This window comes from Vanacampus margaritifer, chromosome 10 (genome assembly GCF_051991255.1).
Source record: "Vanacampus margaritifer isolate UIUO_Vmar chromosome 10, RoL_Vmar_1.0, whole genome shotgun sequence".
In the NCBI taxonomy this organism is placed as follows: Eukaryota; Metazoa; Chordata; class Actinopteri; order Syngnathiformes; family Syngnathidae; genus Vanacampus; species Vanacampus margaritifer.
In genome coordinates this window covers 23862211-23887335 of record NC_135441.1, presented here as the reverse complement: position 1 = coordinate 23887335, position 25125 = coordinate 23862211, and the positions used below count along the sequence as shown (strand labels likewise).

Below are 25125 nucleotides of genomic sequence, written 5' to 3'. Positions count from 1 at the left end.
TCGAAGGCGAGACTTGAGAAACCTCATCATTTGATGCTACACGGCTACGAATGATGAAATAAACACATGCTAATTTAGCATATCCTGTCAGCATGCCTTGAGAAGCCAAAATCATTTTACAGTTTCCCGCCATTTTGAGGTGCAAGCATCCCTTCATTTGTTTTTTTTTGTTTTTCTCTTGTAGGGGTGCAGGAGTCCCATCAGGAGAAGGTGATCACAGTGTCTGGAGAAGGCGCCATCCATAGCCCGGATTTCCCTCGCACTTATCCCAGAAACATTGTGCTGGTGTGGAGACTGGTGGCGGCGAGCAACATGAGGATTCAGCTTACCTTTGATGAAAAATTTGGCTTGGAAGACCCCGAGGACGGAATATGCAAGTAAGGACACACCCTTTGGATGTGGTGATTCCTTGGTTGAGGTAATAGAAATAGAAATTTTGAGACTTCCTCCTGTTGTGAGAGTTTTACTGCATCAATCAAGCCAGGCAAGAGTTTTACTAAATCACACAATACTTCCTCTAACTGGGAATGCTACTAAATCCAAAACTAAAACTTCTGCTAAACTTGACCAAAACTTGAGACTTTTGCAAAATCATATAAAACTTTGAAAAAAATCAAGCGAATTCCGCTACATGACTTTCTGAAATCTTGTGAGACTTCTGCTAAATTCTACGAGAACACTTCTATCATGGGAGAAGTCACAAAAGACTTTCTCAAATCTTATAAGACTCATGCAAAATTAAGCAAGACCTCTACAAAGTAATTTAAGACTTACTCAAATATTGCAAGAACTCCGCTCCGTCATGAGACTTTCTCCGGTCTTGAGACATCTGCAAAAAAAAACAAAAAACAATAAACGGAATTTTATGAAATCTCATGAGACTTTTGCTGAATAATGTGAAACTCCCTTTATCTTGAAAGAAGTCTGCAAAGTCATGCGATACGTCATCAAACATTAGAAGAATGTAGCCAAATTCCACTGAATCTTGCAAGAGTTTCTTAAAGACTTGCATAAGATCATGTGAGAATTTTCATAAATCATGCAAAAAAACCTTTTTTCTTGAAATAATTCTTCTAACAAAAACTTTTGAGGCTTCCAGTAAATCATGAGACTTTCTCAAGTCTTGTGAGACTTCTGCTAATTCTCATAAAACTTCGCCTCTTCCTGTTGCTTTGGACGCTCGCGAATATTGAAAATTATGCAGCATCGTATATGACTCGGACTGTGTTATTACAAGCGGCGGGTAACAATAACACACACACACGGGTGTGCATACACACTACATCTGTTTTATCGCGCGGGTCATTTTCAATAACGGCTCGCGTTTCCCTCTTTTGCCATTTCATTTAAAGGAGGAGCCAATCAATGGCGGTTGTGTGTGCGTTTTCGCTAGTATATCACCACTGACTGGATGTCACGCAGGAGACAAATCAGGGCAAGGTGGATGGATAGATGAGGAAGAGGAGAAGGAAGAGGAAGGATTTGAGGGTGGTAAACACCAGGCTATTCACGCCTGGAGAGCCCCCTAAAGGATGACAAGTAATACTGCAGGCTTGTTTATTTTCACCTCTGCAATGGCCAACCTATAATTTCAAGCAGGTCAAATGTGTATTTGTGTTGTCCTTCATAAGAAAATCACCATCTAATCTAAGGAGATAATGCGGGATGAAATGAGGATGTCATTGGACCAATTTTTTTTTCAAGAGCCCATATCCAAGAGAATTGTTTTATACAAATATTAAGAGATGTGTTAGATGTATGTAAATTTTTTTCATAAATTTATTTTTATTATGCTTTCATATTTTTTGTTATTGTTTTGGAAATATTTATAGAATAAACTAGAAAAAAATAAAGACTAAATTATATATTTGAATATAGTTTTAATCTTATAACTTTACAGTATATATTAAATATAAGTATTTTGATGTTGCTAATGTAAAAATATTTCTTTAACAAAAAAACTATAACATATTTTATGAAACAGATATTTTAACAATTTAGTGTAAGAAAATATGTTGTATTAAAAAATATTATCAAATAAATCAATTATGAAATTATTGTGAAATTATTTTTTGTATAACTTCACTTAAATTCATATTAAATTTAACTTTTAGTATAACCATTTTAAAAAGCTATTAAATCAAAAAATAAACTCAACATAATTTCATAAACTCACTAAAATGAAATTATTAATTTACAAATATTAATAGGCTATTTTATTTTTTATTAATTTATATACTCTTTATTTCAATTTTGAAAAAATAAACAGAAACCACAAACCTTATTAAATTAAATAAGTCAATATTATTGTTATATTACTAAATGAATAATAATCAGATAAGATAATTGTTATTAACTCCATAATGGGAAAATTTGTTCCAGTAGCATTAGCGGATACAGGAAATAAAATAAAATAAAATAAAAGCATGCAAGAGAAGACTTACACAATGCATAAAGTATGAAGAAAAAAAATTAAGCCAAAGTTAAAACAAGCTATTTAAGTTATCACTTTCTTGGAATAAAGAAATATGAATATTTTAATGAAGACCTGTTAAAGGCATTAACATTTAAAATGCAATAAATGTGTTTTTTTCCTCAAAAAAAAAACATCTCCAAAAAGTATCTGTGCGCACATGTGGACGTAGCCTGAAGTAATCGTCACCGCGGAGGCCGTCGGGCAAATAAGAGCGACCTTTTTTTTTTGCTGGGGTCAACCCAGTGCAAGTGAGGCCGCGAGGCATTTGATTGCATCCCAGGTTGCCGCATGATGAATGCGGCATCCAATCATCTGCACACACAAACACGCACGCACGCACACACATTTACATTCCATTCACAGTGCTCTCGTCTGCACATTCTGACATGCACTGAGGAGCTTCATTAAGGCGCTTTACAACAACAAAAGGGCTCCAATCCTTGTTTGTAGTCACTTCTGTTTATTTCTATTGTGCTATTTTATTTATTTTTTACTTTGTGGATTATTTCCAGTTGTATATGTCCTCACAAAGAATGTAAATGCTACTTGATGTCAACATATTTGTTCCATTGTGGTTCACCAGCACATAATGATCTCAGCGTGCTGCATTATCGATGAGCCATCTGTCGCCACAAAAAAGTCTTGCAAAACTTCCACTGGCGCGATTATCGATCGTCATACTGCCACCACTGCTTTTATGGGGGTTTTATGAGTATTATTCACGTTTCCGGCGCAGATGGTGGCGACAGCGGGAAAGGTCGAAGGTCATTGCCTTGCTCAAGGACGCTTTGATGTGTCGTCTTGTGGGAGGAGGCGGGGATCGAACGTGTGGCCTTAGGGGTATGAGGCAGCATGCGGTTGCCTGTTACGGCACTCGCGTGACGGGTTTTAATGGTCGCCAAGGAGGCTAGCGAGCTAGCGGGCTAGCTAGTTAGATATTTATATAGCTATCTCTTTCTGTCTATCACATTCTAGCTGTCTATTAGGCTACATTAACATCCATTTAATTACCTTTTCCATCCAGCCACAATTCATTTAGCTACATACTGGATATCATCCATCCATTCATTCATTTAGCTATCCATCTGGCATCTATCCATTCATTTTTTCATCCATCCATTTACCTATCATTCATCTAGTTAGCCATCCATCTGGCATCTATCTATTCATTTTTCCATTCATCCAGCTGTCAATCATGTATACATCCAGGCAGTCCGCCAGCCATCCAGTCATCATCCATCTGTTTAGATTTCTATCATCCATCCATCCATCCAACTACCCATCTATCTATTTAGCCACTGTCTATCTACAGTATATATCCATCCACCCATGCATCCATCCATTTAGTTGTCTGTTCATTCATCCATTATCCATCCATTTAGCTGTCTGTCCGTCCATCCGTCCATCCATCCATCCACCCTCCCACTAATTTAGCTATCCATCATCCATCCACACCTCCATTATCCAACATTTAGCTTTCCATCCATCCACTCATCTGGCATCCATCCATCCATCCATATAGCTGTCATCCATCCTTCCGTCCATCATTCATCTATCCACCTGTCTGTCCATCCATCCATCCACCCATTTAGCATCCATCCACCCACCCATCCATCATCCATCTATTCATTCAGCAGCCATCCATCCATCCATCCATTTAGTTGCTGGGTCTAAAATAACCCAATTTGGGTAAAAAATAACAATAAAAAATTGCACTTCTTGAGTCAATTAGAACCAATGTTCCTTTTTTGGGGGGGGTTGGGGGGGTGCATAAAGACCCCATTTTTGGGGTTATTTTATACTAAACAAAGAAATTTTGGGATGTTTTGTGGAAAACAAACCAGAAATGTGGTTGCAATTAACCCAAGTAGTGAATCGGTCCATTTTTGACCCAACTTTTTTTTAGAGTTACATGCATGCTTGATACAGCTTATGGTGACCATACTGTGCTTTGGCTGGCAAACCATTAATGTGTTTAGCTATCGAGTTAGCGACTTGTAATGTTTTTACATTTTTAACTCTTTGACTGCCAAAAACGTTAAATAACGTTAAGTAAAATCCTATGGAGGAGTGCCAAAGACGTTAAAAGACGTTTGTTTCAAAACAGAGGTGAAACTAACCATTTTCTATTGTTGATTATTGAAAAACGGAATAAGGTAGAAACAAACTTTTTTTTTCTGATGAAAGATGAGAGTCCAATCTTTCATTTTGTAGTATGTGTGTTTCCATAGTCCAAACACATAATTTTCTGTGGACCTTGAAAGATCAGTCAAAATGCTTAAATCGGCTGGCACTGGCGACATCCCGTTTCTGAAAACGTCTGGCAGTCAAAGAGTTAACGATTTGTAGCTATTCCGCTATTTTGCTGGCAATTTCAGTGTAAATGCAATGTTTTGATGTTTTTTTTGTTTTTTTTTGAAGGTATGACTTTGTGGAGCTGGAGGATCCGAGCAACGGGAGCATCCTGGGCCGCTGGTGCGGGTCGCAGGCGGCCGCCGCGGCCCACCTCTCCAAAAGCAATCAGATCCGCGTCCGCTTCGTCTCGGACGAGTACTTCCCATCCGAGCCGGGCTTCCTTATCCGCTACGCCGTCCAGCCAGCGGTGAGAATCACGTCATGCCAGCAGAAACATGCCAATTGTCATTTGAGCGTGCATGAAGTCGAAAATAGGCTCGTGATTTACTGATTTCATTTCACTTCATCAGCGATCTAAGGTGGAAACAACATTAACAGTCTAATATGTGCGCTAAATTGGCAATTATATTTTTCTGATTCTGCTTCCAAGCATTTGAACGACAAATTAAAACGGAGCGTGCGTTTAGTTTGTTCATCAAGTTGCACAGGACGAACGGGGTCAGCTCATTAGTTTTTATTACGCAGATAAAACCAGAATGTCAACATTCCCAGGAATGATTTCAAGCTTCTGAGAAACGGGGCTTACCTCAAACTAATTTTTATCAGTACTATTAATTTTTATTTCTATGTAGTATTTCTTTCATTGTGTTGTATTCATTTACATTTTTTTTATTAGGTGGCGTTCATCAATTTATTTTTACGAGTACTTTGGATTTTTAGTAGGGTTTATTTATTTAGTTTAATGTTTTTTTTAATCATTTCTATTTTATTAGCGTTTTTTTTTTATTGTATTTGCATTATATCTGTTAGTTGCATTTAATTTGAATTTGTAGGTTGTATTTTATCTTTTTATATATTAGGATTTATATTTGTTTTATTTGTATTTGAGTATTTAGATGTTGGTTTTGTTTGTAAATGTACTGTTACTAACGTTTATAAATAATTTTAACATTAGTAGTTTTCATGTTATTTTTTTTATTTTTGTATTTTATCATATCTTTTTACTTAATTTTTTTTCTTAATTTTTTTTATTCATATTTTATTTATTTATTTTTCATTTTCAGAGTTTATTTTCATGTAGTTGTATTTTATTTGTTATTTATATTTCTTGTTATTGTTATTTTAGTTCCTATTTCTATTTGCTTTCCTTTGTACAAATGACCAAGAAATTGACTTTTTCCAACAAGCTCTTTAATGTCTTGCACCTGCACTCTTATCGACTCACCATCCAGATGATCCAAAGGTTATTGTTTCCTATGAAAGCAGTGACCTTGTGCAGGGAACAAAGTGTCTCGTTGAGGGTCCTCGACCCTGCGCGACTTCTATTGAGACCCCTGAAATGAAAGTGGGCATTAAGAGAGACTGGACTACTTTCCTAAATTGTCCATTATTTGGATCCTGCTCCAAAGTAATATCCCCTCCTAATGTCTTGCTATCTTTAGCTCTGTGATATACAATATATATACAGCAACCGTTTCTTTTTACACCTTAATATTGCGAGATTGATAGTCTCGGGCGACCTTTCCGTTCACCTTTCTTCAAGTCATAAAGCGACATGGGACGACGTCACAATGGCTCGTCTGTCACTTATAAGGCGGCGTGAAACCGACTATAAAATGGGCTAATAATAACCAATGTATGCAGTTTACGTGTTGCGTTAAAAAAAAACTGGGAAAAAGGCTGATTGGAGATGTAAACGTTTTTTTTTTATATATATATATATAGATTATTTACATTTGTTCTGTTTGAGGACTCTAGAACAATCTGATTGGATGCTTGTGAAGCGTTCATGAAACATCGCAACAGTGGACGTCACATTTTGTCATGAGGGTGAAGCACTAGTGTATGCAGCACATATGTTGTATTCATGAATACTGGGAAAAATAGCTCCTGAGTGTGCTGTATGCTGTGTTTGACCAATAATTTTGTGGATTATTTTTTGGGGGGATTACTTATCAGGGCAATCTGATTAGACGCTTATGATGTGTTCAATAAACTAGGAAAAATGGACATTACTTTATGTATTTTTAACTCTTTGACTGCCAGACGTTTTCAGAAAAGGGATGCCGTGGGTGCCAGCCGATTTTAAGCATTTTGACTGATCTTTCAAGGTCCATAGAAAATTGTGTGTTTGGACTATGGAAACACACATACTGCCAAAACAAGATTGGACTCTCATCTTCCATCAGAAAAAAAAAAGTTTGTTTCTACCTTATTCCGTTTTTGAGTAATCAACAATAGAAAATGGTTAGTTTCACCTGTTTTGGAAAAAAACGTCTTTTAACGTCTTTGGCACTCCTCCATAGGATTTTACGAAACGTTATTTAACGTTTTTGGCAGTCAAAGAGTTAATAAGAAAGAGTTGGGGTAAAAAAATTTTTTTTTTAAAGGCTCTAATTGTATAAGTAGTGTATGCAGCTCACATGTTGCGTTGAAGAAACTGGGAATATTGACACTCGATTGCACCAATCATGGTGTGGACTTTTTTTTGGTATTCTGTGGATTATTTTGTCATTCTGTTTATCATGGGAAGACGTCACAGCAATGTGATTGGATCTTTGTGTTGCATTCAGGAAAACTGGGAAAAAATATGTTAGAAATGAGTTTTTATTCCCGAACTCTGAGCAAATTTGTTTGCTTTTTTAAATGTTTGTTTTACTTTTTCTTTTTTCTTTTTTGCTTCTACATTTTCGTTGCTTTATTATTATTTCTACTCATTATCAATTTCCGCAGTTATCAGCCACCACCACTGCCCATCAGAGCGACTTCCGAGTCTCATTCAGGGGCAAAAATCTTGCGAAAATGTTATCCCTCCTGTCTTCTCTTTGAACTTTGCCCGGTAGAACAGCGGCGCTCTGTTCCCAGCTACCGGAACCCGCAGGAAGCCACACGGGGGCCCATCAAGTGCCGCTCTGTCATTGACAGGAAGCCATTTTTGGCAGTCGGCTTGTTAAAACACTGAGGAGGAGGAGGCGACACTTGAAACCAGCGTAAAAGTACTCACATGCACACACACACTCACTCTGATGCTTGTGTAAAATAGTACTCTTGTAAACGTACGGTTTAAATTAATTTAACTTTTAAAGCACTACTTTTGTCCAAATGAAGTTGCGAATATTCATGTCAACATAGTTCCTTGTCATCAAGACGGCAGCAGAGCACTACTTTTGTGAAGCGAAGAACCTCAATGCACTTCTACATAGTTTGTCGGCAGAAACCTGCTACAAGATGGGTTTATTTTTACTATATAGTGCTATTTTCTTGATTTATAAACACATCATAAAAAATGTGATGTTTAGTGATTTCTCGTACTTCATTACTCACATCCATGTCGGCCGTCTCCCCTTATGTGCAGCAGGAGTTGGCGGGATCAAACTGCCGAGTCTGTTTTTACGCCAACCTCAATTGCAGACTGTGAACGGAGAGGGAAAGAAGAAAAAAACGCAAGCCACATGATTTCACGCACAATAGATTTTGTGGCTTAATGGAAGCAAAGCGGATTGCAGGGAAGTGGTTAGCCGGCGCATGAGAACGGCCTAGAGAGTTGTCCACGTGTGTCTTTATAGGCCCTCTCTTGACGAGTCGTCGTCATTTTAGTCGGCAGAAAATAAACGCACGAAAGAAAAACGCTCAAGAAGCCATTTTAACCTTATTTTAGTAATTTCCAGGGGAAATTTGGTCCAATGGATATAAAACAAACTTTGAAATTGAGTTTGAAAATTTAGTCCCCGGTGCAAGTTTTACTTAGCTGCATGACATTTGGTGGGTATGTCAATCATAAGTAGACGGTAGACGCACAAAAAAAAGTCTCAAAAAGCGATACCCTGAAAGACACAAGAAGTAAGTAAGTCTGCCTTTTTTTGTTGGCAAAGTGTAGTGGAATGAGACAGCGAAATTTGATGACATCATGAAATGGGTAACGCTAATAAGTTGGGTTTGAAAATTCAGCCCCAGGAGCCAGTTTCACTTAGCAACATGAAGTTTGGTAGGTCCATTACCCATGAGTAGACCCACAAAAAAGTCTCAAGAATGTGTGCCTTAAAGCACACAGGAAGACTGTCATCTTGGTTTGAAGAGGCCATGTTAGGCTCTTATTTGGCCATTTCCTGCATCTTTGAAAGGATACCCTTCAAAATCAATGGCGGTCTTTTGCCTGTGTGTTTATATCTTAATTGGCAGCCGTTAAGAAGTCACAGCGGGCCTTGCTGGCTGAGGGTGCGCGCCGCCGCTAATTGGGAGAGGATTGCACCGTCAAAATTCATAGGCTGTTAATGACTTCCAGTCGCTGGACTCTGCCAAGGCCGGGCTAATTTGCCGCTCGCGCTACTGCCGCTACTCGCTGCCAAGAAATGTCGGCCTTCTGCGCTCGTGTCGATTTATCTCAGCGAGGCTCCGGCGAAACCAAATGCTACACTGGAAGCTTTCTTAACGAGCCGCTCTCGTTACAGCCACCGCACAGATGGGCCTCAGATGTGTGTAGTTTTTTTGGTTGTTTTTTTCCTTTTGCAGTGCCTCTTAAGGAGGAATCCCAGGAGAACATGTAGGAGTTTAGTGCACATGCATAAATTCATGTGGGAAAGAGGGGAAACTGTCCTGCGATTTTATAAACGACGGAAAATGTGATTGGATGAAGAAATTAGTTGTTTTTTTTAAGTCTAAAATGTGTTTGTTTTTACTTTGTTTTCTGTTGTTGTTGTTTTTTTCGGTTTTATACAGTATATTTACTGTATTAGTATTCATTTATATTTTCGTATTTTATTTCATTGTTTTTAGTTATTTATTGTGGTAATGCTGAAAAATGGCACAGAATCCAACCTTAGACAGATTGCAGTTCAGGTGTTTTTTTTTATTCATTTATCTTTAAACTACAATTAATACTTTGTCATTTTCACATAATTTATCTTTCAATGTACTTCATATGCATTCAACTTTGCATTCACCTATTAGTATTCAGCTTTAAGCATTCCCATGCAATTTCTGCAGAAATTGCACTTTGTCTAGTTTCTTTTATTATCTCAACAGCAGTGTGTGGTGGGGCACTCTCATTGACCTGATTACTTTATTGTACAACTTGGAACTAATTGTGGAGGCAGATGGCCGCCCCCACCCTGTGTATGAATTTTGCTGCAAGACTCCTTGACCTCATCTGTATTAAAAAGGGGTCGGAAATAACTGTTTTGATTCACAGCTCTAAATAGATGTATAAAATAACACCGAATATCCATCCTGACCTCGGACAGCTGAGGAATTCATTAGTGGTTTTGATATTTATATTCTTGAACGTAAATATGTGACTTAATGGGAGGTGGTTTTCACATTAGTACCTCCAATGGGAATAACAGAAAAACTAATCTCAGGGTATTTGTCAAATTCAGCCCCTGGAGCAGACCCACAAAAAACAGTCTCAAGAGGCCATGCCTGAGAACATACAGGAAATCTGCCATTTTGGTTAGATTTTTAATTCTATTGTGGCCATTTTACAATGGTCCTAAAAAGACAATATTTTCTAGAGATTTTACCTGGTTGCTACCAAATTTAAACCCGGTAAAATAGAGCGTAGGTGCCTTTAAAATGTGAAGCAGTTAATATTTGGTCATTGCACGGGGATGGATCATGGCGGCCAAATTTGCTGACTCGGCATAAAACACGAAACGCGATGAGGTTGAGTTTGAAAATTCAGCCCTTGCAGCCAGTTTGATTTAGCTAAACGAAATTTGGTAGGCATGTCAATCATTAGTAGAGCCCAAAAAAAGTATATTGAAGACATGTCTGAAAACACACTAGTCTGCCATCTTGGCTCAAAGCGGCCATTTTGAGGTCAATTTGGCCTTATCCAGGGTTTTCTAATTGCATACTTGCTTTTTTGTTTTGTTTGTTTTTTAAACAAATTACCTTTTTTTCTTACCAAATTTGAGCCATATATACTACACAGGTGGGTGGCACTACATTTTAAAGTACTTGATACTTGATGGAAAATTTTGATGACAGAACTTTTGATACTCAAGTAAGTCGGGTTTGAAAATTCAGCCCTCGCAGCCAGTTTGATTTTGCTATTTGAAATTTGGTAACCTTGTTTATAAAGAATAGACCCACAAAAAAAGTCTCAAGAAGCCCTAGCCGAAAAGAGACAGGAGGTCTGCCATTTTGGTTTGAAGTGGCCAGTTCAGGATAATGTTGCACTTTTCCAGATGGTTATGGCTTTATCTTTTGCTACCAAATTTCAACCACAAATGGGCAAAACTAACTAATGAAGCATTTGAAATTTGGTTCTTGCTTGTGGGCAATTGATGGCGCTAAAGTTTGATGACTCGCCGTAAAACACAAAACGCCGCCCCCAAGCATTTCTTCCACACCTGAGGCAGCCATGTTGTCAGTGTTGTTGCGTCCCGGCTGTCACTCGCGCGAGATTAGCGCCGAGCAGAAAGCTCGGTGGACTTAAATGTCATCACGCCGCTGAAAGCTTGAATGGGGCGAGTCTCGACCTTTAGGAAGAAGCGGCCGCGCACGTATCAATCATGTCCGCTTTTGCGGTGTGTAGCCTGCAGGCTCAGCAGAGAAGAAACGAATAAAGCCGCCCCGTCCGGCAGCCTCTTGGGGAGATGTCGGGATGAAAAGTGGGCCTACAAGATGACAGGCAGTGTGAAATATTGTAAACGGATATTAATCGGCTTCCGCAACAACTTTCATCTCATCAATGTTTTTACATTTTGAAGTGTCATACAAGTGTGGGAGGAAAAAAGTTAACTGCTGTTTGTATTAAAACCAAAACAAGTGTCCAACCCTTCATTTTGATGATGAATGAGTATGCTCGAGTTGAAGGATGACATTCAAGGGTTTTTGCTCTCTTTTTTTTAAAGAATATTTGTCCATGTAGTTTATTTGTATGTATTATTCTTAACATTATTATATTACTACTAAATCAAGTAACAATTAAAATAAAATGTAAAAATACAAATTGTTTTTTAAATAAATAATAAAATAATGGAAATATAAATAATACAACATTTTGTAACACTCTGTTCACGTTAATCGTTTAACGATTTGAATTTTAAGAATAAAATTACTGTTAAAGATTTTTTTTTAAATAAGCCATTTTTTAGATTATGTATATATGTAAAATAAAATAAAAAGATCTATGTTCATATAGCTAATGTACAATTTAAGTTTAAAATATGAATATAAAAATAGTTACATCATTAATTCTAACAATGCAAAGCTTCGGAAAAAAATCATCAAAGTAAGAAATTTCATCTTAAAAATTGACTAATCAAAAAAATAATGTTTCAAAAAGAAAATGGAAAAAGACAAAAAATGGCTTCAAAAAAGTACATACTACTTGTTCTGACTGAGAGGAGCTCTTTTTAGTTGTATAACCTTCTGACTGACCTTTTATTTCTTTTCAGATTCCAGCAGAAGCGGAGCCTTCGTCCCAGCGGGATCTGCAGGAGCTGTCGGCCGCCGTGTCGGGCCTGAGGACGGTGGAGGAGGTGATGAAATACTTGGAGCCCGAGCGCTGGCGGCTGGACATGGACGACTTGTACAAACCCACGTGGCACGTGCTCGGCAAATCCTTCATCCATAACAAGAAAGCCAGAGGTAAAGGAGATTTTTTTTTTCATATTACAGAAGGAACTATGGGGAAGTTAATTCAGGACCTTCATTTAGACAAAATTAGTGTTTAGGCGCCAAGGAACTAGGATGGCGATAGTTGAGAAGCTTTATTTCGTGGAATTTCGAAAATAGTCGTGTAACAAACACTGTACTGTCAGTTTAAAAAAAAAAAAAAACATGAATTGATATTTGACTTCCTGTTTTTGTTTTCCCGCCAAAAAGGAGCTGACCTCAACCTGATTTGGGAGGAAGCTCAACTGTACAGCTGCACGCCACGCAACCTGTCCGTGTCGCTGCGCGAGGAGCTCAAACGGACCGACGCCATTTTCTGGCCCAGCTGCCTCCTGGTGAGGCGCTGCGGCGGGAACTGCGCCTGCTGCGCGCACCGCTGCTACGACTGCCAGTGCCAGCCAGCCCGCGTCACCATGAAGTACCACGAGGTAGCCGCATTTAGTCATGTCCTAGCCAAATAAATATCTTTTTACAACTCGTTAGCTATCAGTTTTCCGGGTCAATTTGACCCGTTAACTATTTCAATCAGTATTCGGTCTCAATGAGGTTAAGTTACAACTTTCTTAACCTTAATTTTATGTTGCGTTGTCAATTTAACTTAACAATCATCTTATTAAAATTGTATTTGTTGTATGTAATGAATCAACTTACTGCTGAATAATTATCAAAATAATGCACAATTATTGTAATAATTTCAAAATCTTAAATTAAGAACATAAATTCATTGAAAATTTGATAACAAATATTTTAAAATAAAAACTAATGATCAAAATAAGGACTTTAGTACTACTAATAATATATTAATTAAAATAATTTTTTTTATATTGCATAAATTATGAGTATAACATAAATACCACTTTATATAAGTAAAATAGAATCAAACATTTGTTTAATTCTATAATTTAAAAAAATCTAAATTCAAGTTCAATCATTGTGCAATGAAGGGGCCAATTTTAATACTGTTGATATAATTTTGAAAATATTTTTTATTTATGAAAATAAAAATACTGAAAATCAATCACTTAAATGAAAATAGAGAAAAAAATTACAATTATTATTAAAGATCTGACTGCATTTCAACTCAGTTGCTAACCAAAACAGCAGCACTAACCACCTGAAATAAGCAATAACTTTATTATTATTATTATTATTATTGTTCTTGTCATATGTATATTTGTGTATATATTAGAGCTGTCAAAGTTAAAGCGTTAACTAATTAATTCATCACAAAAAAATGATTGCATTGATCATGGATTAACGCCGATTAATCACACTATTCATTTTAAACCGCAGATGATCCTTGACTTGACAGTGGATGGTTACGTTAACTGTAGCACAGGTTGTGTTTGAGCAATAAACATAACTACATGCATTAAAGTAACACATTTAATAAATGTTTATGTATGACATTCTGAATATTTTGTTCATGTCAAAATATTGGGGTCATTTTTTCCCCCATTTTAAATTATTCAAATAATTAACTGATTAGAAAAAAAACACTTAACACATAACAGGGTTATGTCAAATTTGGCGGTCAAAAAATGTTGATAAAAAAGCCTTTTTAATTAAGCGATGAATCGTGATTAATCAAATGTGATTAATCTGATTTGAAAATGTAATCATTTGACAGCTCTAGTGTGTATATGTACAGTATTTTACTTCCTCTAATTGTTGTGTAATATTGTTTCATATATAGTATACTGTATGATTTTCACATTTCCTTCTTCCCATCAGGTTCTATTGCTGAAGCACCGCAGCGGAGGCCGAGGCCTGCAGAAGTTCATGACCGACGTGGCCTTGGAGCACCACGAAGAGTGCGCGTGCGCGTGCAAGGACGCCGATAACGCCAACAATAGCGCACCCGTCGGACACGCTTAACGCCAAATTGGACGAGGAAAGTTAAACCAAGATTGGGACGGATTCAATCTGCGGAACGTCGTGGAATAAATACTGAGACTTACAAATTCCACCGGAGTCTATCTGAAGTGTTTGAAGACAATTTGAGATAAGGAGTTTGCCTATTCTTCGCCTTTTTGGGGGCTGATAGTGTCGCGGAAAATGGGAGCTTCTTTTGTTGGGAGTGCTTTTTGAGATTGGCTCCACTCCAAAAGTATTGGAACAGCGAGGCCAAGAGGCCAGACGCTGGCACGACAACTGGGTTTGACATCAAAACAAACTCCCCTCAATCTCATCTTCAGCACACTCCATAGGGTTTAGGTCTGGGGATTGACTCGGCCAAGCTAATGCCTTCACCTTCTTGCCACTCCTTTAAACTCCTTTGTTGTTTTGCCACTGTATTTTGGGGTGTTAAAATGTCATATTAAATCACTAAATTAACACACAGTTGATATAAAACATTTAGACACAGTTTTAAAACTGTTTAAAAAAAAAATAAGATCAAGATAAATCATTAGTCTTTGAGAGGGCAAGCATAAAGAGAAAATGTGGTTGCACATGTGTGCACACCCTCTTATAAGTGGGCCTGTGCTTGTTTGGAATCTGATTAACCCCAAATGAAGTTCAGATGTTCTAGTAGGCTTTTTCTTCCTGATTCAAATTAGGGGAAAAGCCTACGAGAACATCTGAACTTCTCTTGGGTGGGGTTAATCACAGGTGCTTTAAATGGGGACAGGTGTGTGCGTCTATGATTGGTTCATTCTGAACGCAGCCACGAACCGTGTTGTAAGAGGGTGTGCACACTTGTGCAAACCTAGTTTTGAAAAGAGTTGCTTTTTTGTTGTGTTTGTTGATGCACACGTTGTAGGTCACATTATTAATGGAAAAGGGTTTAAAATTATTTATATTTGTGTCATTTTTTTTAATATCAGACGAACCTGGCATTTCAACGGGGGTGTGTAAACTTTTTATATCCACTCTATAATGTAAATTTTAAATTGATACACTATTTTGATATATTTCTTTTTTCTTTTTTTATGTCCAACCCATCTGTTTCCATTCTATGGCAAAAGTAAACAAAATGGCCTCACTGTTCTAAAACTTTTGGCAACGAGGGATCATCCTAAAGCCTCCATCGTGTGTAAATATTCCATTTGCTTTTCTTTCCTTGCCGGGGTGCCTTTTTTTCCTACCAAAGAGACTGTGGGTGCTTCATTTGAGTCAGTTACGTCTTTCGAATATTTATTTCTTTGTCAAAAAAAAAAGACATTTAAGTGTAAAACATCCAATTTCGTTGTACAGTTAGACTCTCCTCCATTTTCTACCTGTATAAGTTTTTTAAAAATATGTTTTTCATTCACTCATGTTCAGTTATTTATCTATTTTCCCCTCTGCAACAACTTTTATTTTATTGTACTAAAATTCTGAAATAAAGTCTTTCGTTTCTTATTGTGGGTGCCATTAATGGAAATAGTAAACTTGAGGAGAAATACAGACAGGATTTTTGTGTAAATAATATATATAATGTCCAACATCATATATGCTGTAAATGTTTATTTCCTAAAGTACACTTCAAAACTAAATACTAAAAGTTTCTTATTAAATAATTTAAAATAGAAGTACTGTAATGTTAAAAAAAATATATATATATATATATATCAATTTACCTCACTGTCCAAACATTTTTTTCAAAAAAATTGTAATTTTAATATTCAACGAAATATAAGTTTTTATCGAATGATTCTTGAGAACAAAAGAGGGGGAAAAAATTAATGTCAATATTTAAAATATTACTAATTATGCATTTTTTTTATGTAACTCAGTAGTATTTTTTTTATATCAATGTACTTGCTGTTCAAACTATTTGAGAAACCCCTTTTAAAAAATGTAATCTTCAATACATAATTTTTATATGTATTTAATAATATTGTTTTTATTTCATGTAAAATCATTAATTACATATTTTTTAATTCTTATAAAATAAATCAATAGTATCTTCAACAAAATTCTACTATTTTAAGGTTTATTTTTTCAACAATCAATAAAAAGTCATTTGTACCTGACACATTTATTTAAGAAAAAAAAAATCTAAATAATGTAAAATAAAATGAATAATAAAAAAAAGAAACAATGATTTAATGCTTCTTTTTTTTGTAACTCTTCCCACGCACGAAAGTTCTTATCTTCCATCTAATGCGTTCCTTGGCAGGCGTGCGGGATGGCGACAGATGCTGACGCATAAACGCGTCTCTGCCATTGTGGCCCGATGCCATTCCACTCCAAGCCTTTTCCCCTTGCACACACAATGGCCGATTAATGTGAAAGGCACTCACACCCTCCCCAACATTTCATCACACAAAGACTATAAATGAGCCCAATTGACCTCAAGCAAACTGCACCTTTCACCTTAACCGTTTTCACCATCACACAAAGACATGCAAGCTTTCAAGGACGTATAACTATTTGTCAAGTGGACAGCAACAATGAAATTGCTTTATTTAGCTTGTAAAAAAATATTTTAAAAATGTTGATTTTATCGTTGTAATCATATTATCTATTTTTGTAATGTTTTGTGAATTGTGAACAACATAACTATTGAAAAATATTAGTTTATTCTCATAATAGTGAGATTTTTTAACGCAAAAAAAAAAAGCTTTTTCTGGTTAAATAAAACTTAACCTGCTACAACTTCTGCTACAACTTTTTTCTTAAAAAGATAAAAACCGGTACTCATGTCATATAACAACAGGTTACTGGTCAACTTCATTCATATTACAATGTGATACTGATTTGGTTTGTCTCCCCCAAAATACGACTTTATTCCACAACTTTTCATCATAATATTACATTTTATCTAAATAGTATCCGAATGCATTTTTCTTAACAATTCAACTGTTTTAACTTGGAATATTTTTGGGCAACATTACAACTTTTTCCAACTTATTCTTATAACTTTATTCTCGTAGCATTGTGACGTTCTTGATAAAATGGGACCGCCTGCTAAATTTCGCAAAATACCAGTGCTATGTATTTTTGCAACATTACAACTGTTTTCTCTTTAGTATTACCATCATTTTCTACTGAAGAAGATTAGGGCCAGTGAAGAGGAGAATTAAAAGGTTGGCAGGATTCTGACTCAGAATTAGGACTTTTAAGTCGGAATTGTGACTTTTAAATCAGAATTCTGACTTTAAAGTCAGAATTTTAACTTTAAAGTTCTGAGAATAAAGTGATAATCCTGCCAAACTTTTTTTCTCTCTTCACTGGCCCTAATCCTCTTCTGTAATTTTTTTTACACCGTTAGATTTTGTTTGCATAATTTTCCAACTTTTTAATTTTACGTTAACATAAAATGTTAATAGTTAATCGTTCAAAATGACACAAGCATGACCTTTTTTTAGCTTATCATTCTCATGAACTTAAAAAAAGGAAAGGAAAAGTGTTTTCACCAGCAGACACGAGATGTATTTTCCTCTCGACATGTCTGGACTTGCCCGATTGCCTCTGCGTTAGTCACCACCCCACACACGAACACACATCCAACTAGCAAGTCCTATTCCCGCTCTTCAAAGTCCACTTCAACACGACACACATGGACGCAGTTTGCAACCAACGGTTAACACACACTCACATGCACACACACACTTCCTTCGCCGGCTCGTAATTATGCAAAATAAGAGGAGCGCTGCCTATAAAAACATCAGGGTCTCAGTGAGGTGTTTTCTTTTAATGAGACAGTACTTCCTGTATCGCTCACAGTGTTAAGGCACCCAGAGCGTGCCGCTAAAGTAAACTCTGCTAAGGCACATTGTTATCAACACATGCCGACTCGATCCTTTTTAGGGAACAACTCAAAATCTGCAGCTCGGAATATCACTTGTTGTTCTTTTTCTTCCATTCAAATGTTTCATTCATACTTGACTAATACGTATAACCGTATAAGGACAAATAGATTGCATATACTTCGCCTGTGATGCTGTTGCCATGGCGACAGACATCTCCACGCACCCACAGGAGGAGACTGGAGGCCGAATTGCGCGTACACGCAGACCTAGAGCGACTTGTCCATCATCATATATGTTGTTTATGTCGGATTGTGGATTATAAATACAAAGCCAGTTTTGCGAGTCTGTACAATTTTTGCAGAGTGAAAAGCTCACTCCCATCTTGGGAATTTCATTTGCAGAGTTCATATATCAGAGAAGGACTGTGGAGGCGGTTGCCTGGCAACCACCCCCGAGGTGTCTCGCAGATTTTTTTTTTTTTGCCCTCCTCCCAACGTCAAACAGGTGCCAGACGTTTAATTCATTTGACTCTCATGGTTGTCCTGTCGGGTAATTAAAATCACATAAGATGCTCTTGAAATGGGGTAAAATAGGCTCTTGTGGCATGTAAGAGTGGGTGCCATCTTTGTTTCATACATATTGATGAGGCTTGTGTCATGATGAAATCGCTTTTAAAGGCAAATGAAAACACAAGATGAGGATAGGAAAATGTGTATTTTTTGCAGATACTACCTCTACTTTAAATGACTACTATAGTTTCATATCAATAATATTAACTTGAAAATTCCCACGGAACATTTAAATGGGCCTGTTGTCTCTATGGTCTAATTTTAAAAAAGAGCACATAAGGTACATTATATATACAAAAAAACTTTTTTTTTTTAAAGGGTCACTGTAAACAAAAATGGCTACCTTCCCGTGTCTTTTCTGGTATGACTTCTTGAGATTTTTTTTTTCCCAACATCTGGTGAGTTTAATGTATTAATCGACTTCCAAGAGAGACCGGCCACTATTAGACTCAGGGTGTTTATTAGAGCGGAGGCCACTGTATGTGTGTACAGCTCCGTGACTGCTTAAATGCATAAACTGACTGAAACGGTCCATTTGGTGAGTGAGTCAGCTGCTCAGACGTGACAACACCCTGCCTTAAATAAACCGTCTTTCAACTCTGCTTTCCGAGCCTGTTTTTATTATTGCGGCTGTGACCTGGAAAACGCTGCCTGTTTAAATATGTGCAGCAGTTCAAAGGCCTATTAAAGACCCGCCGAGTGGTCCGGAGATACTTCGGAAGCCAAACCCTCTTTATGGGTTGTTAGGTTGGCCTGGGACCAGGATGACTGCATGGAGTCTGACTCCTTTGAGGTCGAAAGTTGAAGTGGTTCAAGCCCAAACGCACCTGTGTGAACTCATGACAGAGTCATTCCATTGAAGAGGGGTTTATCGACATTTTAGTTTCCTTTCCCAAGGATCCCTTCTAATCCATAACATAAAAAAATAACATTTACTCCTAAATGCCAATAGAATTCAATGGAATGTTTTCCTGTTTGTTACACTGCTCACCACACAACTGTATTTTATTTATATCTCAAGAAAAGAAAAAATGGTAAATATATTATTGCATGTAATAGTTTCCATATTTTTCATAGTTTACCATGTTAGTAATTTGTCATGCCTGATTTGCTTTGTTTGTTTCTTTCCATCTATCTATCTATCTTTCTTTCCATCTATCTATCTATCTATCGCTATCTAAGCTATCTAACTAGCGTCAAAGCTATCTAACTAGCGTCAAAGCTATCTACCTATCTAGCTTAATATCTCTCCAACTACCTAAAAACTAGCTTGCTATCTAGCTTTAGCTAACTATCTATCTTAAAAGTTAAGATAGGTATCTATTTATCTACTAATATGAAAACTACATATGCCAGCGCAGTGTAGCAATCCTGCTAAGTGCTAACTGCAAGGCTAGCTATTTTGCTAGCTATTTGTTGCTGTCCTGCACTGCAATAATAATAAGGCTTTTAGATTAAAATGCTAAGGTAGTGAGGAGTGATTTGTTTACCTTTGATTTGTTGGCACAACTGACCACATATGGACTTCCTAAATTATACCACAGGATTTATTGCAAATTATTTTGCTGGCCCTCAAGCTACTTATCACAGATCTTTATGGGTTCAGGAACCCTAATTTGAGAGCCACGGCATCTCAGACTGTAAAGTGAGAAGCATAAGGGTTAAAGCCAGAACAAACGAGATGGCCATTTGTCTTTGTCAGAAGCACCACCGCAGGACATTTACTCTCTAAAGTATCCAGAGGCAAGCCTGCAGCATCTGCTTTCTTCACTATAATCATTTTTGGGGGGCTAAAGTGTTGAATTTTTTTAATATAAATTTTTAGAGACTATGCAGGTGGCACCTGAATCTCTTGAAGTGGTTTGGTCCAAATCTGACCTGGTGGACTTGAGTTGTTAAGAGTTTGGCTGGTAAGAGTTTGGTGGGGTTTTGCGCGGCAAATTTTCACTCTAAAGTCTAAGTGCTTCCCACTTGCCACGACAAAAACAACTTCCACCCACAATTTACCTTCATTAATCTGTCACATAACTACTAGTGATCTGAATTTGGTCGCAATGGTCTAAATTGTCTAGCAGGAGTCTGTACTGTAGCATACGGCGTCATGACTAATATGACCGTAAAATGGCCGCTTCAAACCAAAATGGTTGGCCTCAAGTGCGATTTTGGTTTTGTACTTTTACGCCTGACTGACATGCTTTCCAAATTTTACGTCTCTAAATGAAACTGCCTTTAGAGACTACATTGTTTTTTATATAAAATGTTGCAAAAAAATTCCCCAAGTATAGATATTTTTTTTAACATACAATGCTGCTGACTATTGTTGCCGCTGTTCACATTAACCATAATCCATTTACTGTACCTACCTGTAATATCCTTTACTTAAAGTTAGCGATAGTAATATAGGCAAAGTGTGTCTGCTAATGACTATTCTTGCTGCACTTCTGTATACATAGTATTTATATTTTTCCTATAAGTTACAACAGTACCTTATCTGGGATCAGAGAGCGGTGTTCATTACAGCAAGTGCCGTCGTCCAATTAATTAAACAGGCCTCAGCATGGATGACAACATGGAGTTAACAGAGACCAGAGTGATGCATTCAAATGCTCTCTCTCTCTCTTAAGGCATGATTCACACCGGCTTGATTTAATGCAGGTGCTCTGATGTCACGTCGGCCTTTTCATTGCTTCATGGCAGCCTGCTGAGTGCACAGGGAGGGGGGGTTTATTCCAGCCAAGGACTTTACCCACACAGAAGGAAACAGTGCCACCTAGAGGGTTGTACTTCTCCCTTCATTGCCACAAAGCACCTTAATCAGAGTAATTACTTCTTTTTCAAGCACGATTATGCTGTCCTCGCTCCGAAGCTTCGAGATTTCACCAGCTAGACAGCGAGTTAACGACGTTCCAAATAACCAGACTTTGTTTTGGTCGTCGTAAAACTTAAAAAAAAAAAAAAACAATAACAAACAATGTGTATTAGCTAACTGTACACGACACACTCTCATGCTAATAGCTAGTTACACTGCACAACAGTCACTTATCTCTAATACTGTCCTAAATTAACTAAAATGAATACACAGTGTTATTTTCTTAACATCACGTGTACTTACGGACAATTCTTGTCCAAAGCAACAACGAAACAGGATCCAACAGTTGCGTAGCTCATAAACGAGTCGGCGTTGCGTGCTGCCACATTGGAATTCTCTCTTCTCACCAAAACAATGAACAAAGCAACCCCTGGAGGGCGCTCTAAGGTTGCACAAACTCAAACGGTGAACTTCTTAAGGGCAAAATAACGTAAGAAATATATTACATACATTTGAAAATACAGATGAAGTCTGGATAAAAGCTTGCAATAAATAAAATTAAAAGATAATATCAACTATCCTGTTTTTAAAATATAAATTTTACACTATATACATACGTATATAGTGCAAAAATATGACTACTGTTTATATGCTATTGCTTCCTATTTGTTTTACATATGCGATAAGCAAAATTTGCGGAGTGTAGGCGAGGATGAGGAAGCTGCAATGTCAAGATTTGAAACAGGCAATTTAGCATGTTCTGACTCTCGTGTATCTGCCATATCTTATCCGCTCTGGCGGTTATTTGTTGTGCTCGTGTAGGCTGTTATTACATTTTGTCGGCCTGGAGAAAGAGCCGGCTGCGTCTTAGAACCTGTCTGGCATCAGAAAGGGAATGATGACAACCCAAAGGCTGTGTAAGGTAAAAGAGGAACGCTGTACAAAAAAATCCTCTAAAATTGTTCAACTAAAAATAGGATTAATTTTAATACACCCCCAAATTGCAGTGGTTAAAATTAGGACTAGCGTAAAATTGTACACGTCATTCTAAAGTCCACAAACGTTTTTTAGGTTAGATTAAGACAACCCTAATTCCCTAAATTAAACCATTTCCGACAGTACTACCTGAAATACTGTACCCCAAATGTTATGCAGTTTAAAATCACATCATATCATAAATACTCCAAAAGTTGCACAGGTACAAGTAAGACAACAATAAATATCCTAAACGTTGCACATATTACAACAAGACTACAATAAATCAGTTTACCATAAATCCCATAAATTTGTGCTATTTAAAATACCATTACTATAAAACCCCTGATTATTGTCTAGGTAATAAATAATATTGTCACACACAAAAAACTTAAAAGTTACAACAAGACTACCATACTTTAAATCCTCCCAAAATTTTGAAAATTAGAATAACATAACGGAATTTCAAAAAATTAGACTAACCTTCAAAAACTGACAGGGGTGGCAAATCCAGGTCCAGAAAGTAAAAACCGTGCCACTGTTTGGTTTTAACCCCTCATGCTAGCTAGCTAGCTCCCTAGCAGGTAAACAAGCACGGGGTGCTAGCTCGGGATCTAGCTAGCCAGCAACTGGGGCTAAAGCCAAACTGTGGCAGAGTTTTTACTTTCTGGACCTAGATTTGCCATCTCTGTTTACGGAGGTCTAATTTAACCCGCTCAACTTTTTATTTTTTTCAATGGTAGTCTCATTTTACGAAATGATGTTATGTTATTGAAGTTTTTACTTTTTGGACCTGGATTTGCCACCTCTGTCCGTAAATTCCCTAAAAGGTGTACAAGCTAAAATACAACTGTAATTCCTGCCCAAAGCCAGAATCTAATCTTCACAATTGATTGTTTTTCACCCACTGACAGCTCTCTGGTATTGATGTTGGTTACGCGTCTAAATCATGTACATTGATATCAAACCAAAACGTTTTCAAACTCAAGCAACAAAAGAACTGGCCTCACTCCACGAACACTTTTATAGGGAATGTACAACATATAAAGAACACTCCTTCCACAGCTACATTATATACTGGCTGGAATATTTCTCATTTGGAGAATGTTCCAGGCGACATAGTTAAAGCAGCAGCACTATTAGCGTCCATCATGTGCTGCCAACGCACATTGAAATGTGACCCTGGCACTGCACTGCGAGTACTTTTGAAATCCTAGTTGCGTAGCAACGCTTTCGCCGGCTGCTCGGCGGAAATAATGAAATAAAACTTGTGCACAAAACATAAATACCGTTCGCCTTGAAGGGAGTGCATTTATACTTTTCCTTTGAAATGCCCTCAGAGGTATCGAAGTCAGTAAAATACTAAGAACATTCAAAATAATAACAATATTTGCGGTCTTTTCCGAAATGTGAATCGGAACATTTCTCTTTGGTTAGCTCAATGCTAATTTATCTGGTTGTGCTTATGTCATACTGGATTTTTTTAACATAATCTTCTTTTTTCTCAAGTTAATTTTACTGCATATGTAAGATTAGATAAAATTGAAAATAGGAATTAAAAAGTTAGATAAAACAAAAATAATCCATGTGCATATACCAAAATAAATACAAATGACTTCATGCACTTACATTGAAATCGATACAAATAGAATAAAAAAGATAGATGAATACACACAATAAAAACACAATAAAAAAAATCTCATAATTACAAATACTAAATGTTAATTGCGAAAACAAAATTGTCATGTATGCACTCTCACAGTCATGTATGGACTCCTAAAGCGGTGTATGTTCTCCGATAGTAGTGAATGCACTCTGATAGTCATGTATGTACTCCTCCCACAGTCATGTGTGCACTCCCACATCTGTGTATGCACACCCACATTTGTATATGCTCTCCCAAAGTAATGTAAGGAATCCCAGTCGCGTATGGACTCCAACAGCCATGTTCATTATTCAATCCTTTTGTCAAATAAATACATATACTGTACATAGTACATTATGTATTCTCCCAAAGTCGTGTATGTACTTCCACATTTGCGTATCTAATCCCATAGATGTGTATAGTTCTTTAGGTGTGCATATACTCCTGCATTCATGTATGTACTCCCACACCTATGGAGCCACATCCGTACAGTCGTGTGTTTTCTCCCACCATTGTGTATACACTCATACAGTTTTGCATGCACTCAGAAAGCCATGAATGTACTCCCACCGTCGTGTATGTTCTCCCTTAGTCTTGTATAAACTCCCAAAGTCGTTTATGCATTCGTACAATTGTGTATATACTCCCGCGGTCATGCATGTACTCCTGCAGGTGTACAATGCGCACTCTCACAGAAGTGTATGAACTCCTCCTACAGTTATGTATGCACTCCTACAGTTGTATATGTACTGTCACAGTTGCTTTCTTCTCCCACCGTGTGTGCAGTATGTACCACCACGGTCCGTCATGTATGTACTGTCACAGTCATGTATGGACTCCCACCGTCATGTATGCCCTCCAGTCGTGTATGTTACCTCATGCATCTAACCCACATTTGCAAATATACACAAACAGGTGTGCATGTACCGTCACAGCCATTGAATCACAGCCATGTATGTACTCCCACAGTCATGTATGCACTTGTACATTTG

At 37.2% G+C, this 25125-nt stretch overlaps 1 protein-coding gene and 1 long non-coding RNA gene across 10 annotated transcripts in view; one reads left to right on the top strand and one right to left on the bottom strand.

Moving 5' to 3' along the window:
* pdgfc (platelet derived growth factor c) overlaps positions 1 to 14890 on the top strand; it is a 39420-nt gene extending 24530 nt beyond the window's left edge. Inside the window, exons 2-6 of the mRNA XM_077578064.1 lie at positions 185 to 377; positions 4898 to 5078; positions 12235 to 12427; positions 12665 to 12882; positions 14189 to 14890. Of these exons, the coding sequence (XP_077434190.1) occupies positions 185 to 377; positions 4898 to 5078; positions 12235 to 12427; positions 12665 to 12882; positions 14189 to 14332 (929 nt within the window). The 3' untranslated portion in view covers positions 14333 to 14890. The remainder of the gene's footprint in view (positions 1 to 184; positions 378 to 4897; positions 5079 to 12234; positions 12428 to 12664; positions 12883 to 14188) is intronic.
* The window catches only part of LOC144059154 (uncharacterized), a 36998-nt gene extending 15050 nt beyond the window's left edge, over positions 1 to 21948 (bottom strand). For 2 of the 9 annotated variants that reach the window (XR_013295572.1, XR_013295571.1), the window contains exons 1-6: positions 21817 to 21948; positions 12218 to 12401; positions 8144 to 8243; positions 6057 to 6165; positions 775 to 829; positions 330 to 408 (exon numbers count right to left, since the gene is read on the bottom strand). This is a non-coding gene — a long non-coding RNA (uncharacterized LOC144059154). Of the gene's footprint in view, positions 1 to 329; positions 409 to 774; positions 830 to 6056; positions 6166 to 8143; positions 8244 to 12217; positions 12402 to 21190; positions 21402 to 21816 lie in introns of those variants that run through there. The other 7 variants (XR_013295574.1, XR_013295573.1, XR_013295575.1 and 4 more) reach the window with 7 other exon arrangements.
* Positions 21949 to 25125: the final 3177 nt, after the last annotated feature.